At 41.5% G+C, this 14,094-nt stretch overlaps 1 protein-coding gene across 2 annotated transcripts in view; it reads right to left on the bottom strand.

The window, feature by feature from the left end:
- ANKRD28 (ankyrin repeat domain 28) overlaps positions 1–14,094 on the bottom strand; it is a 113,259-nt gene that overhangs the window by 25,303 nt on the left and 73,862 nt on the right. For both annotated transcript variants that reach the window (XM_075271413.1, XM_075271412.1), the window contains exons 9-10: positions 8,255–8,333; positions 1,612–1,726 (exon numbers count right to left, since the gene is read on the bottom strand). In XM_075271413.1, the coding sequence (XP_075127514.1) occupies positions 1,612–1,726; positions 8,255–8,333 (194 nt within the window). The remainder of the gene's footprint in view (positions 1–1,611; positions 1,727–8,254; positions 8,334–14,094) is intronic.

Below are 14,094 nucleotides of genomic sequence, written 5' to 3'. Positions count from 1 at the left end.
TCCTTAAAATTTTTTTTTTCCCTATTTTCCTCCTCTAAAACCTTAGTGCGTCTTATGGTCCGAAAAATACGGTATATTTTTAGCCATATTCTTGTTTTCAGTATAAACTATGGATCAAGAAAAGCCTTGAAACACTTGCTGACTACACTCAACACCATGACTGGACTAGTGGTTAGACTTTCTTGAATGACCAATCTCTGCTCCGACATGTGTGACCAAGTTCTTTGTAGATCAGACATCTCGCCAGCACTGGAAATCTGACACTGATCTGCATGTGTATGCAGTCTATGACTTTCAATACCTACCATCTAAACTTTGATATCACTATATAAGGCCATGCCTGGAAATACTTTACACCATTTTCTTCATCTGCCTAGTTCATAGTGAATGCGGCTAAGCTGCAATAATCAGGCGCAACCAATAGAAAAGAATGGCCGGAAAAAAAAAAAAAAAAATTCTCCAAATTTTAGATAATTTCCCATATCATGACATAATAATGTTGAGGATTTGACTTACTTTGCACACCTCAACTTACATTTATGTATCAGGGCTGGTGTAGGCTCAGGAGCAGTGCCTCAACTATGCTCAGTGCTATCACTTGTAACGTGCTCTGCTGTAAAGGAACAGACTGAAACCAATTCTGATCCCAACTGTGTAACCCATGGTCAATAGTGATTGTCACATTTAGGGTCAGTTCACACGTGAAAACCGCCTAGCTTATTTGTGCGAGGTAAAAAACCTCGAGGAGTTTTTTTGATGCTGTTTTTTGCATTCCACGCGGTTTTTGACGAGGTTTTTGACGCGGTTTTCGCTAGCGGTTTTCGCTAGGGTTTTTTTTTCCTATATGTGCTATAGAAACTGCAGGCGAAAACCGCGCGGTTTTTTGCAAAAAAACGCGCGGTTTTGTGTGCAAAAAACCGCGCGGTTTTTTACCGCGCGGTTTTCGCCTCCCATTCACTTCTATGCAATTCTTCAGGCGTTTTCCGCCTGAAGAAAGGTCATGTCGCTTCTTCAGGCGGAAAACGCTAGGAGGAAAAAAAAAGCTAGCGGTCTACATAGACCACCATGTTAAAGGAGAGGTTTTTGAAGCGAATTCCGCTGTCAAAAACCTCCCCTTTGCCCACGTGTGAACTAGCCCTAAAGGCGTTAAGGGCACCCACTGTTACCACGTTAGTGTCAGTGCCAACATAATTACAGGGTGGGGTCAGTGGATTGGTAAGGCGTCCGCCATGTGTATTTGCCACAAGGGAAAGAAATTATTAGACCGCTGAACGTGGCCATGCTACATTGTTTCCACAATTCCCATACAAGTAAACAGGGGTTATGGAAATAGCATAGAATATAGTAGAAACCACTATACTAGTATTTGAATAACATTTTAGTGCTACAAGACTACAAAGAAACCATATAGGACAGTGATGATTAACGTTCTCCATAACTCCTAACCGCATTAGCTAGCTGAAAACATGGATATTCTGATATGATCCCTTTAAAAGAACAGAAATCAAGCGTTGAGAAATCACAAATACAAGGGGCAAAAGTTATTGTGCAGAAAACTTACGTAAGGCATGCGTTAGGCTCTAATGCAAACAGACTGGAGTTGCCACTTACTTTGAGGTATCTGCACCACTGGTGATTAAAGTGTTGATGAGCAGCTCATGGCCGTATCTGGCTGCTATGTGCAGTGGCGTGTTTCCGTTCTTGTCTTCGCAGTCTATCTCGGCTCCTATAAGACAAGAGAAAAGACAGAACTTGGTTAGAACTACTCGCATTAATATAAGTCAATATAAGTATGTACAATGAAAAAGGGTAAATCTTATTCCAAGTTCAGAGTTTGGCATGTTAAAGGGCCTCTATCAGCAAAATTATGCGGAATGAGCCCCACATATGCGTGAATAGCCTTTAAAAAGGCTATTCAGGCACCGCTAATCTTATTTTAAAACCCCGTCCCGTTTTAAAATAAAACTATAAAAACATAGGTAAATCATACTTGAACGTGCACCCTGGGTGGTGATGCACGATCGGACGTCATCTTCTGGCACGCATACCTCTTCTTTCGGCGACGCCCTCTGGTCCTGGCTCTTCCCGGTTTCATCTTCATCCTCTTCCGGCGGTTCAAATCCGATTGGTTGAAATCCAGCGCTACTGCGCACACTCCGGCGCCATTTTTCACAATGGCAGTGCCACCGGCGTGTGCGCAGTAGCTCCGAAGGGAGCGCTACTGCGCACATGCCGGATTTCAACCAATCGGATTTGAACCACCGGAAGAGGATGAAGATGAAGCTGGGGAAGAGCCAGGACTGAAGGGCGTAACCGAAAGAGGTAGGCGTGTGTCAGAAGATGACATCAGATCGTGCATCACCGCCCAAGGTGCACGTTCAAGTACGATTTACCTATATGTTTTTATAGTTTTATTTTAAAACGGGACGGGAGTTTAAAATAAGATAATGGCGCCTGAATAGCCTTTTTAAAGGCTATTCACACATATGTGGGGCTCATACAGCAAAATTTTGCTGATAGAGCCCCTTTAAAATCATTCCATCTTTCTGACAAACTGTGTACAATCCCCACCTCCCCCCTCTTACATGTACTCTGATAGGTCCATGTAATTCTAGTTTACAATAAATTAAGTCTGGCTTACAGAAGAGATACATACACTTGCGAAGATCAAGATTATTTTTTTTAAATGCCAAAAGTGGTGCAAAACAGAAGTACCAAAATTAGTACCAGTGCACCAAATTTAGCAAACATCATGCGACAACAGTTGAAATATGTAGCATAAATGATGGCAGTGAGGAAACCAGCAAAATAGTTTTAAAAGTTCCCATCATGACACATTTCTATTATGTTTTATTGTACTTCCAACAACTTCTATGCATAAAACATGTAAATAGTAAAAAGAGAAAAGTAATGTTCCATACATTATAGAAATATTCTCTTTACAGAGGATCTGTCACCAAGTATCATTTTCTTCTCACTGAGTCTCTAAACAATTTGGCGTTTTTTCTTTTTAAAATCCATCCACCCATTCAAAAGATACGGCCCCTGTAAGGTTATGACTGATTGTCCAAGTGGGCGGTAACCTTATAGTTTTTTGATGGGAAAATAAAAGGTTCCGGCCCACTTGGAGAATCAGAGCTAGGACACAATACTCCAAGGGTTATATCTTTTGAATGGGTAAACTGATTTTAAAACAAAAAATATCAGATTGTTCACTGGAAAAGCAAGGATCAAATGGTGTATGTGTGCGATATAGAATTTTTTACTTGGTGACAGGGCCTCTTTATGTTAATTTATACTTTGCCCGATTGGGTATTGATGCATAAAAAAAAAATCCCTAAGACGTTATCTATGTAACACAGTGTACCAAAATATATGTGAAACAGCAGAAATACGGAAACGCCCAGGCTGACATTTTTTCTGAGAAGTCTTATCAGTTATATTCACGAGGTCAGTAGGAAAAGGCAAAGCTGAATTATTTATGTCATACCCACAACAGAGATGAAGGAGGAACAGAAGCTGCTAAACTAAGAAAAGGGCAATGCAATAAATAAGCAAAGATCTAGCTTGTATACCTCATAAAATGTAAAATATACTATCAACCTCACAGGCTGCTAACAGAATGGCAACACTGCCGGAGAAAACCATAAAAGACGCACAACAATTGCTCTTTAAGGCGGCTTAGCCTGCACCACAAGTGCAATAGGATAGTGATCAAATGGTTTTGTAAAACATCAAGGCCAAATGGTGACTTTGCATAACACCAGCACGAGGCTGGCTGGATACCTGCACAGGATTTATGGGAAGGTTACTTTTAAATGTCCTTAGTGCCGTTTTTATATATAGACAAGATGTGTTGGCAGACAACTGGTGGACTAAGGTTCAAAGCGACTTTCAATGCTCCTTGACCTTGCACTGCCATGTTGCATATAAAAAGGTCCTATTCGACAAGGTGTTATTTCTGAATAAACGCTGATCAGCCACAAAAGGCACCAATCACTGATAAAATGATTGTTCCCCTGGCATATACTTTGTCAGCAGCAGATCCCTTATTAGACAGGATGAAGAGCTGCTGTCGGACAATGATTTCCTGACATGATGGAATCAGCAGATTTGAAGCAAGAACAATAGCTAAAATATTCCACAGGATAGGGGGCGAGTGTCCAATCTGATAGTTGTCCAACTGTGGAACCAACGCAGATGGAGCAGAAGGTGGCTAATGTGTGCTCCTGCTCTACTCACATCTATGGGATTGCCTATTAGAAGGTGAAAGCCATCTTGGACAGTCCCAAAGAATTTATCATTGAATTCATACTGCAGTGCTACCACTGTTACACCTTACCCTTGTTATACGGTTTTATATTTCTAAACTGTTGCTATAAATTTCTTGTTTGTATTCTTAAAAAATATTTTCAATAAAAATAAATTTGAAAAAAAAAAAAAAAAAAAATTCACATAAGGAACATTGGACCCAAACTTTGATAACCCTTTACTAATGCTCAGTGGATCTCTTCCCATTCAGACCTCACCAATTACCAAGCTACCTCTATACTGACAGGTCCTGTTTAATGTTTATTTGCAAGGCAACTCATCCCCCCCCCTTCCATTCCCACCCCTCTCTGGGCACATTCAAATATGACTACAGCCCCCTACAGTTGTGTACTTTGTATTAAAAAAAAAATTCCACTTCTGATTGGAGTATTCCAGTCTTAAAGGGGTTGCCCAGTTTGAGAGCAATATTGAGGGAAGTGTTATTGTATAGCTTTCATTATACAAAATGTTCAATAAACTTTCTGTATTAATTCCTCACAGTTTTGTAGATCTCTGCTTGCTGTCATTCATTCTGCCTACTCCTAGTGGATTAAAATAAAAAGTCAATGGTCATATGATGGATACACAGGCGCACAGCCCATTACCTAGTAGTTTTCCGATTCCTGTGCTGTGACTGTAACAAGATGTGCACCTGTGTGTCCATCACCTGACCATGGACTGTACAATCACATGACCATGGACTGACTTTTATTCACTAGGAGTAAGAAGAATGAATGACAGCAAGCAGAGATCTAGAAAACCGTAAGGAATTGACACAGAAAGTACATTGGAAAACTGTAGAACTTTTCAACATACAAACAAAAATTGTGTCTCAATATTGGTCTGAAACTGGACACTGCCCCATTCCCATAAATGGAGGAGGCAAAAATCAAGACTGAACTCTCCCCCCCATCCCTCAAACGTATGGTGCATATTTTCAGATGCAGTAATCACTGCTATAAGTGTGCCATTCTGAATTATCCCCAACTTCATGTGGCAATGCTGTGGCTGTTATACTGAGTCACTGTATACTGTGTGGCATTCTCAAGTGTATCTATAAACTATATGTATAAGTGTGTATATAACCTTTTTACATATAGAACCACAAAAAGTAAAAATGTGACTATGGGTCATGTGTAAATAAACATATCTGGTGCCCTCCATTGAGGTTCCTTTAAGTTAGCCTCAAACTTCACCATGGATAGCACTAAGGGTCTTAGGCTTGGTTCACACATCAGTATGCCATCGGTCTGTTTGAATTCAGTTTGAGACTAAAAACTGACTGATACACATACTAATTGTATACCGACACCTTTTTATGCTGATAGCAAACCTGTCAGCAATTGTAAACAAAGTAAAGATAAGGACATATAAATGTCCTTATGTCCTCCTTATCTCTACTCTGTTTACAATTGCTACTTTTAATCCCCTTATCTGTCCTCTAGGGGATGGACAGATTGCTATCAGCATAAAAAGGTGTCAGGGCTCCTTCACATCTGCGTTCATGGGTCCTTATTGCAGGTTTCCGTTTCCTGCATAAAACAGATGCAGGAGACAGAAGCCTGCAGGAGACTTTCTCATCCGTTCATTTGAATGGGTGAGAAAGCTGTCAGGCCGTGCGCGGCAGTGAGCGTTTTGCACTCTCCGCCGCGAAACCGGGTTTTATAATCCGGACACAGAGTCGGACATGCACTACTCTGTGTCCGGATAAAAAAATCCGGTTTCGCGGCGGAGAGCCTAAAACGCTCACCGCCGCGCACGGCCGGACACATGAACGCAGGTGTGAACCCAGCGTCAGTATACAATCAGTATGTGCAGGTGTGAACCCAGCGTCAGTATACAATCAGTATGTGCATCAGTTTGTTTTTAGACAAACCGAACTGAATAAGGGACCAGAATAGAGGCAGCATGTGGAAGAGGTGTCTAAGACATGGCGTCACCCTCCAATTCCCCTTGGATGAACACAAGAAACATATCCAATGGGGGGCCAGAATAGAAGCAAAATGTGAGGACCCGAGGGCGTATGTAGTCAAATTTTTGGTTTAGACTGGAAGGTCATTTAATGGTCTGTACTAGTTAATATGCGTAGATAATTTTTATTGTATATAGTTTAAAAAACAAACAACCCAGAAAATTCCACTATAATGTTATTGCTCTTTTCTTTGCAGTTGATATATTTTAGCACTTGCTGGTCAATAGGCTTTGGAAAATCTATTTCCCAGTAAACAACTTTGCTCTGGACTCATCCTAATGCACATGTCTGACAGTAGCAGTTGTGGAAAGTCTGATCTGACCGTACTAATAGATTCCTAGTGCAGTATGGAGTCTACTGCTGTCGATTGTAAAATCTCAAAAGTAGCTAAAAAGCAAAAGGCTAAAATAAACGAAAAGCAGGAAACGAATAAGCTAACGGCATGTTACTTAGCTGGTATAAACAGTTTAGACAACGCTCAAATAATAAAACCGTGTGCAAAAAGCTCTCCTTAGCCGTGGTAAAGAGTTTAAAAATGTAATAAAAAGAAGGAAATGCGGTAAATTTTGAAGCAAAAACTGGTAAAATATTTAATATATGGGAGTTGTAGTTTTGCAACAGCTGCAAGGCCACATTGACAGGTGACCCTGCAGCTGTACGGGGATGTATAGGGCGTTTTTTTGCGGGGCCAGCTGTACTTTTTAGTTATACCATTTTGGGGGATATCTATTGCTTAGATCACCTTGTATTGAAAAAAAAACAGGAGGTGATTTAGAACTTTTATTTATTTCATATTTTTAAAGTTTTTTTTTTTTTTTTTTTTTTTTTTTTTTACTATTTTATTCCCCCCCGGGGGCTTGAACCTGCGGTCACTTGATCGCAAGTCCCATAGACGGCAATACAACTGTATTGCCGTCTATGGGACATTCTGTCTATTAGTATTACGGCTGGTCATACAGACCAGCCGCAATACTAATATAGCCGTGACAGGCCGGGGAGCCTCATTAGGCTCCCGGCTGTCACCCGAACAGGTCGGCTCCTGCGATATCGCCGCGCAGGAGCCGGCCTGCAACCTCACAGGTACGGGGCCGGTGGGGACCGGCCCCGGGGGAGAAGGGGCCACCGATACTGACCCGGCATCCGCTGTACTAGAGAGGCGGATGCCGGGGAGGGATAGACGCCGGGGCCTGAGACATCGCTGCCCTGCATGAAGCGGGGGGACGAGGAGCGGAATAGCAGCATCACTCCTCCCGCTGCTGGCTTCATGCAGGACAGGGCAGCGATGTCTCAGGCCCCGGCACCTGTAATGGCGTCTATCACTTGCCGGCTTCCGCCTCTCTATTACAGCGGATGCCAGGCGGCCACATTCAGACTATAAGACGCACCCTTATTTTCCCCAAAAATTTTGGGGAAAAAATGTGCGTCTTATAGTCCGAAAAATACGGTAACTTAAAATTACAATCCCCTGTTAGAGGGGTTTTCCGGCCTCAAATCAAATTTTCATACTGATGACCTATCCACACAATAGGTTATCAGTATATCATCTGTGGGGGTGCTGGAAGCTGCTAGTGGACAAGTTCTGCAGTAGCCCTGTCCTCTGCATAGAGCTGGTTCCAGTGATCTGCACCAGGCACCCTACCTGCTAGAACAGCTGACCACATACTGATGACCTGTCCTGTGGATGGGTCATCAGTATGAAAAGTTGATTTGAGGCCAGAAAACCTCTAAATCCTCCACCACTCTTATACCTGCCGCCGTTTGCAGAGCTGTACTATGCTAATGTACATGCACGTGACTGCTGAGGCCAGAGATTACCTGCAATGCGCACACACATACAAACTACAGGTGAGCAAAGACTGGGAGTTGGCATTACCAACTTTTTTAGTACATTTATTTCATTCTACACAATCCCTTTATATGCATGTCTTTGCAGGGCATTTGGAGCTCTGTATCAGGAAGAGGGAAAATTACCATTCTGGATTACGGTTTGTGACCTGGAAAAGCGCCCATGAATAGCAGTCATATGTAGCGGTGTCTTCCCATCTTTACTCTGAAAGACAAAAACATTAAGAATCTGTAGATGTCACAACCAAATAGACTACGTATGGACATGCAAAGTTAGACAGGACGAATATACACTTATCTAGCTTCTTAGATCTTTTCTTAGCTGTAATATCTGAGTGTGAAAACCTAACTAGTTTAACAAATAGTTATTGCCACCTTGTACATCGCTACTTTGTGCCTTACAGATACTACTGACACTTATCCACATTGTATTTGTGCATTAAAATACTCGAGACCTTGAAGTTTATATTACATGTTCCGCTTCTGAGATTTGTGTGCGTGTTGTAAATTGAGTCATCGGGATAGATCTTTAAAAGGAGTACATTGGTACCTTTTCCTATATGGCGGTGGGTGGTTTATTTCTGGATCATACAAGAGGAGAAGCTCTTTTGAAGTGAAGTATTAGTAAATTAAAGTGGAAGCGTAGGTGTGGCCCTACAAATCATCATCAATGCACTATCTATAGGATCTTACATATTTATTCTTCAGTCACTGGTACCCCATTATGGCTGCAGTTTACCTACAGCCTGTAATCCACATAAGAAGTCAAGTAGGGTTGGGTGATCAAACAGACTGAGGCCATAGTGTGCACATAGTATACAGATCCATTCATCTCTATGGCCCCATATACATGTATGATCAGAGTGTTGGTCCTATTCCGGTCCTGTATGCAGCACAGACTCACACATACAAGTGTAGGGGATCGTATAAATCTTTTTGCAGATCTGCAATTGCAAATGACTTACTGATGCAATATACACCTTTTTTGCGGACAGTAAAAAACCACTACGATTGTGGGCATGTAGCCTAACTATCTAGATTTTGCTCAGAATTATTGAATCAATATTATCCCCGTCCCTATATGGGAGGCTAACATCATGGCTGAAGGGTGGAGACAGCAGATCTAACAGCAAGGTGCAGAAGAGAGCGGGACGCGTACACCAGACTACACACTAGGAAGCAGGGAAAAGAAAAAAGCTGTATCAGGGCAGCTGTAGGAAGAATTCAATGTGGTATGTGTGAAATGGTTCCATGAAGAAAACTTTTGGAAATTGAAATACATATTTCCAGAACTGGCAGCTTTTCTTCTTGTAACCTTCTTGGAAAATGCATTTACAGGGGTGGGGTAGACATTTTCTCTTTACTACCATGATTCAGTCTGAAAAATATCCCGTGTGGTTTCAAAAAAGCTCTCAGTACAGTTTTAAAGGGATTTTCTCAAATATCTGATTGGTGGGAGTAGGGGGGGCTCCGTATGGTATAGTGGATGAGCCAGGCTATTGCAGCTCAGATCCTGTTCACATCAATGGAAGCAGACCAATATACAGTGTACAGAGCTATGTTTCTGGCTCTGTACACTGTATATAGCAAATCATTTGAGGTATTTAGCAACAAAAAAAAACACAAAAAAAAATACAGTTCAGATTAATGCGCTCCCCATGGTCAAAAACCAAAAAAAAAAGTCTAACAATAGTAAAATCGTCATAAGCCGAATGGCTTTATAATGGTGAGTATAAGAGATGGCTGAACACCCTAGTTGACCGACTGGCTGGAAACGTACAATCGGTAGGAGACTATAAGAACAAAAGAAAAGAAAAAACCTGGTGGCGCACACCAAAAAACGTTGTATATGCTTTTTTTGAATTTATTAGGATAACGCGTTTCGGGGCTATACCCCTTCGTCAGATCCACAGTAAGCTGACAGTCTGATATTCAACTAGACTCCTTAAACAACAGTACATGGGGAGTGTAGTATGTACAGACCGTTACAACGTTTTTTGGTGTGCGCCACCAGGTTTTTTCTTTTCTTTTGTTCTTATAAAATCATTTGAGGGTTGGATGTCTCACAGTCAGATACTGATGGTCAACTCTATACCAACGATGAGAGGTTTTCGAGGTGGGGGTTCAGTGTCTTATTAAGAGCCTATCTTTTGAATGGGTGGATGGATGTAAAAATCAAATAAAAAAGGGCACTGCGAGAATCACGACACATTATTTGGTACTTGTTGACTGTTCCTCTTTAACATATTACATTTTTGGAAGATTGTTGTCCGCCATCTTTCCCAAATATTCAAATGAGAGTTGGCTGAAATCCTATCTATCCTTTATAGCATGGGCAACTTAAAACAATAAGCATCGAAAAAGAGGTGACCCCGGGGTGGGTCTCTAATGCTCCATCCATATCACATTTCTGATGTCTGTTCATTCCATCAATTTAAAGGGATCCTATCATTCAGAAGTAATTTTTTCTGCCTAACATGTTGGAATAGCCTTAAGAAAGGCTATTTGTCTCCTACCTTTAGAAGTGGTCTCCAGCCCGCCGTTTCGTAGAAATACCGGTTTTTACCGGTATGCAAATGAGTTCTCTCGCAGCACTGGGGGAGTCCCCAATGCTGCCAGAGAACTCTCTCCAGCGACGCCTCCATCTTCAGCAGCAACTGCTTCTTCTGTCTTCTTCCGTCTGGGTCACACTCAGACGCCTGCGCAGTTGGCTCTGCCATCGAGACGCTGCCATTATTTGGAGGCCGCTCTTACGCAATACGCTCCTGTTGTTCTCCGTAGAACTACAGGAGCGTACTGCGCATGTGTGTAAGAGCGGAGTGTGACCCTAGACAGGAGAAGAGGTGGCTGCTGCTGAAGATGGAGGCGTCACTGGAGAGCGTTCTCTGGCAGCATTGGGGACGCCCCAGTGATGTTTGAGCGCTGGGGACCCGCCCCCAGTGCTGCGAGAGAACTCATTTGCATACCAGTAAAAAATGGTATTTCTATCGAACGGCAGGCCAGAGACCACTTCTAAAGGTAGGAGACGAATAGCCTTTCTTAAGGGTATTCCGAAGTGTTAGGCAGAAAAAAATTACTTCTGAATGATAGGATCCCTGATTTTTTTTTAACAGTAAAAACTGAAATGAATCCACACTTGTTTTTGATTACAAAACAGATCATTTGGTGGAACAGGGCCATGAATACTTGTGTGTAGAGATGGGCGACCTCATGAGAATCCTTTTGACGAATATTTCTGATGATCAGACGGAGTGCATTAATATGATGTGAATGCACCCTAAGGTTGACCACTTTTCTTAGCAGCTTTCTGTCCCGTCTGATGAAGAGCCTCCAGCACAAACATGAAAGCACATATAGCTTCATCATACTATACTATGCATAATATATTCTAGAAAATTCTAAGTGATGCTTTATCATATTCATAATCTGATATACACCAGATTCGGGAAAACAAATCTTTTCTTTCTTGATGTTAATTCTCTTTCTTTTACACATTTTGTTGTGATCAAACATTAGACTTTGAGACTTGTTTTCCAGAACAGAAAATGTGTTCCGTGAAGGATTCCTCAGATGTGGAGCAGCTCTTTTGATGTTCAAGGAAAAGAGAAGCTCATAAGAGTTCTCAGTATATCAAGGCAGCTCCTTCAACCATAAGAAATGTGCTGTATGTTTAACAGTCTCCAAATGCATGCTGGAGCCGGTCAGCCATGCACGATGTCAAGAAACTAGGTCAACTTTGGCTTAATTTGTTTCCTCTGAAAGCACTTAGGACCAAAACCGGTGCTATTAGCCAAGAGTAGACGCCATTGATTTGACATGGTCCATTCACTTTTACACTCATAGATAACTACTACTTCAATGCAGCTCAGCTGCTAAATACAGCAATAACTAAAATATAACAGAAGAGGATTATTGCATACAAATGGGGGCAACGCAGGGCTGGCATTAAGGCCTAAAATGAAAAGCCGAATTATGTTCCAAACTTAAATGGTCACTAACTTTTCAGACAAGTTAGTCATTTAATAGAGCAGGAGATTCTGGACCAAAATGTAATGTACTATTTAAAAAGGTTGGTGTTTTCTGTCTGCAAAGCTTCTCTAAAGTTCCTGCCATTAGAAGTCTCCCTCATTCCTAATTTGCTGTTCACTCATTGCTACTAGGGAAGGTCAGTCTTTAAAAACCAACAGGCTGAAGACTGATTGCTGGAAATGAAGGGGAGGGGGCAAGTCTCTCCTACACACACCTGCTTTGTGCCCCCTGTATCGTTCACTGTTCAGAGAGGAGTCTGTAGATTTTCATAGCTCACAGGGAGTGTAAGTGTCCATCTACTTCTGACTAGCTGCCCGTGTTATTATTAAATAGCAAACAGCTTTCTTAACTTCATTGTAAACTGTATTTGGAGTCCACGTCCACTTAAGCTTCTCTACTCTATCAGCTTGCCATTTTACAATTACCTTGGGCAGATTTAAATGCAAATTACCCTGAGGTAGCAATAATGGATGGAGACTGCCTTAGAGGTAAATGCAAAATTTGTTGCTACCTCTTTTTGGCCCAGATATTAGCCAAAATAGATTTCACAGCAGTCTCATGACAATCATATTTTAAACATAGAATTTATAAAAGCTATTGTCACCCTTTAAAAGTAATTAGATTATATACCATATGTCAGCAGAAAAGGCCCAATGAAATCCTCCTTTTCTTCCCTATAGCTGTTAAATCGGTTACAGAGCTACAGAACCATACAGGTGTCGTCCAGATGGGGCATATGCAGCATTACATAGGCAACCTTATATGCAATTCATTATGTGCCAAATGTGTCAGTTCAGAAATACTAATAAAAAAAAAAAAAAAACTAAAAAGAAAAATTTGTCTATGAATCGCCTCTACTGTAGGCGGGCAGAGCGTGACAATTTGCATGCTGCCACTCTCCCATGCAACTGTGCTAATGTGATTGTTTCAGCATGATCATGCTGTGCCCCTGCGCTCCAGTGTCTCGGCAGTGTCCGCCATCTCACAGTCGCTGGGGTCATTTACTATGGAGACCAAACAGGCATAATACATCACAGCATGGGTGAAATTCTGTGGCATTTTTAATAAACATCTATTGCAGATATTAGCTTTGCATGTTTCATTCCAATATGTAAATGAGCTCTAAAGTACAATGGGGAAGGGGCGTCTCCAACGCACAAGTGTTCAGGCCCCCGAGCACTAAATCAAGTAATCTACGTTAAGCATTTTTAACTTGGCGCAAGGTCCTATTTAAGATGTAAAGAAAAAAAGAAAAAAGAAAAAAAAAAAAAAGGGTCTAAAGTGAAAGGTATCCAATGGAACAGCAAAAAATTAAAACCAAAACCACTTGTATTAAAGACCTTTATACGCTAATGTAATTTGTGTAGTGGTCAATTTCTACTGACAGATTTTTTTTTTTTTTTTTTAAATTAAATGGGTAATTAATCATATTAATTAAATTTATTACCCACACAGAGCAATGTATGGTCTAGTAGCACTACAAGACTAAAGAGCATATCAGCTTTTGTACATGTTAAACACCATTCATTACGACTAATCTTGGAATCAAAGCATCCAAATTGAAAACCGTTCCGTAATATATCTTTTGTGTAATGCCCTGTTCACATCAGCGTTTGGATTCCTTCCGGGGGAGTCCACATAGGCCCCCACGGAACGGAATACCAAACGCAAGTGCAAAGTGTTGTACTGTAAAAGCGCACGGACCCCATAGACTATAATGGGGTCCGTGTGCTTACCGCCAGATGTCCGCAGGGATCGTGCAGACAGGAAAGTAGTTCTCAATCTACTTTCCTGTCCGCATGATTCGTGCAGGCAGCGTGCGGCAAGCACACGGACCTCATTATAGTCTATTGCGTTTGTATTCCGGTCAGAGGGGTCTCCATGCGGACTCTCCCTGGACGGAATACAAAAGCAGATGTGAACCAACCCCAATACTG

Source organism: Leptodactylus fuscus, chromosome 4 (assembly GCF_031893055.1).
Source record: "Leptodactylus fuscus isolate aLepFus1 chromosome 4, aLepFus1.hap2, whole genome shotgun sequence".
In the NCBI taxonomy this organism is placed as follows: Eukaryota; Metazoa; Chordata; class Amphibia; order Anura; family Leptodactylidae; genus Leptodactylus; species Leptodactylus fuscus.
The sequence above is the reverse complement of the archived record's forward strand: the minus strand, read 5'-3'. Positions and strand labels throughout refer to the sequence as shown.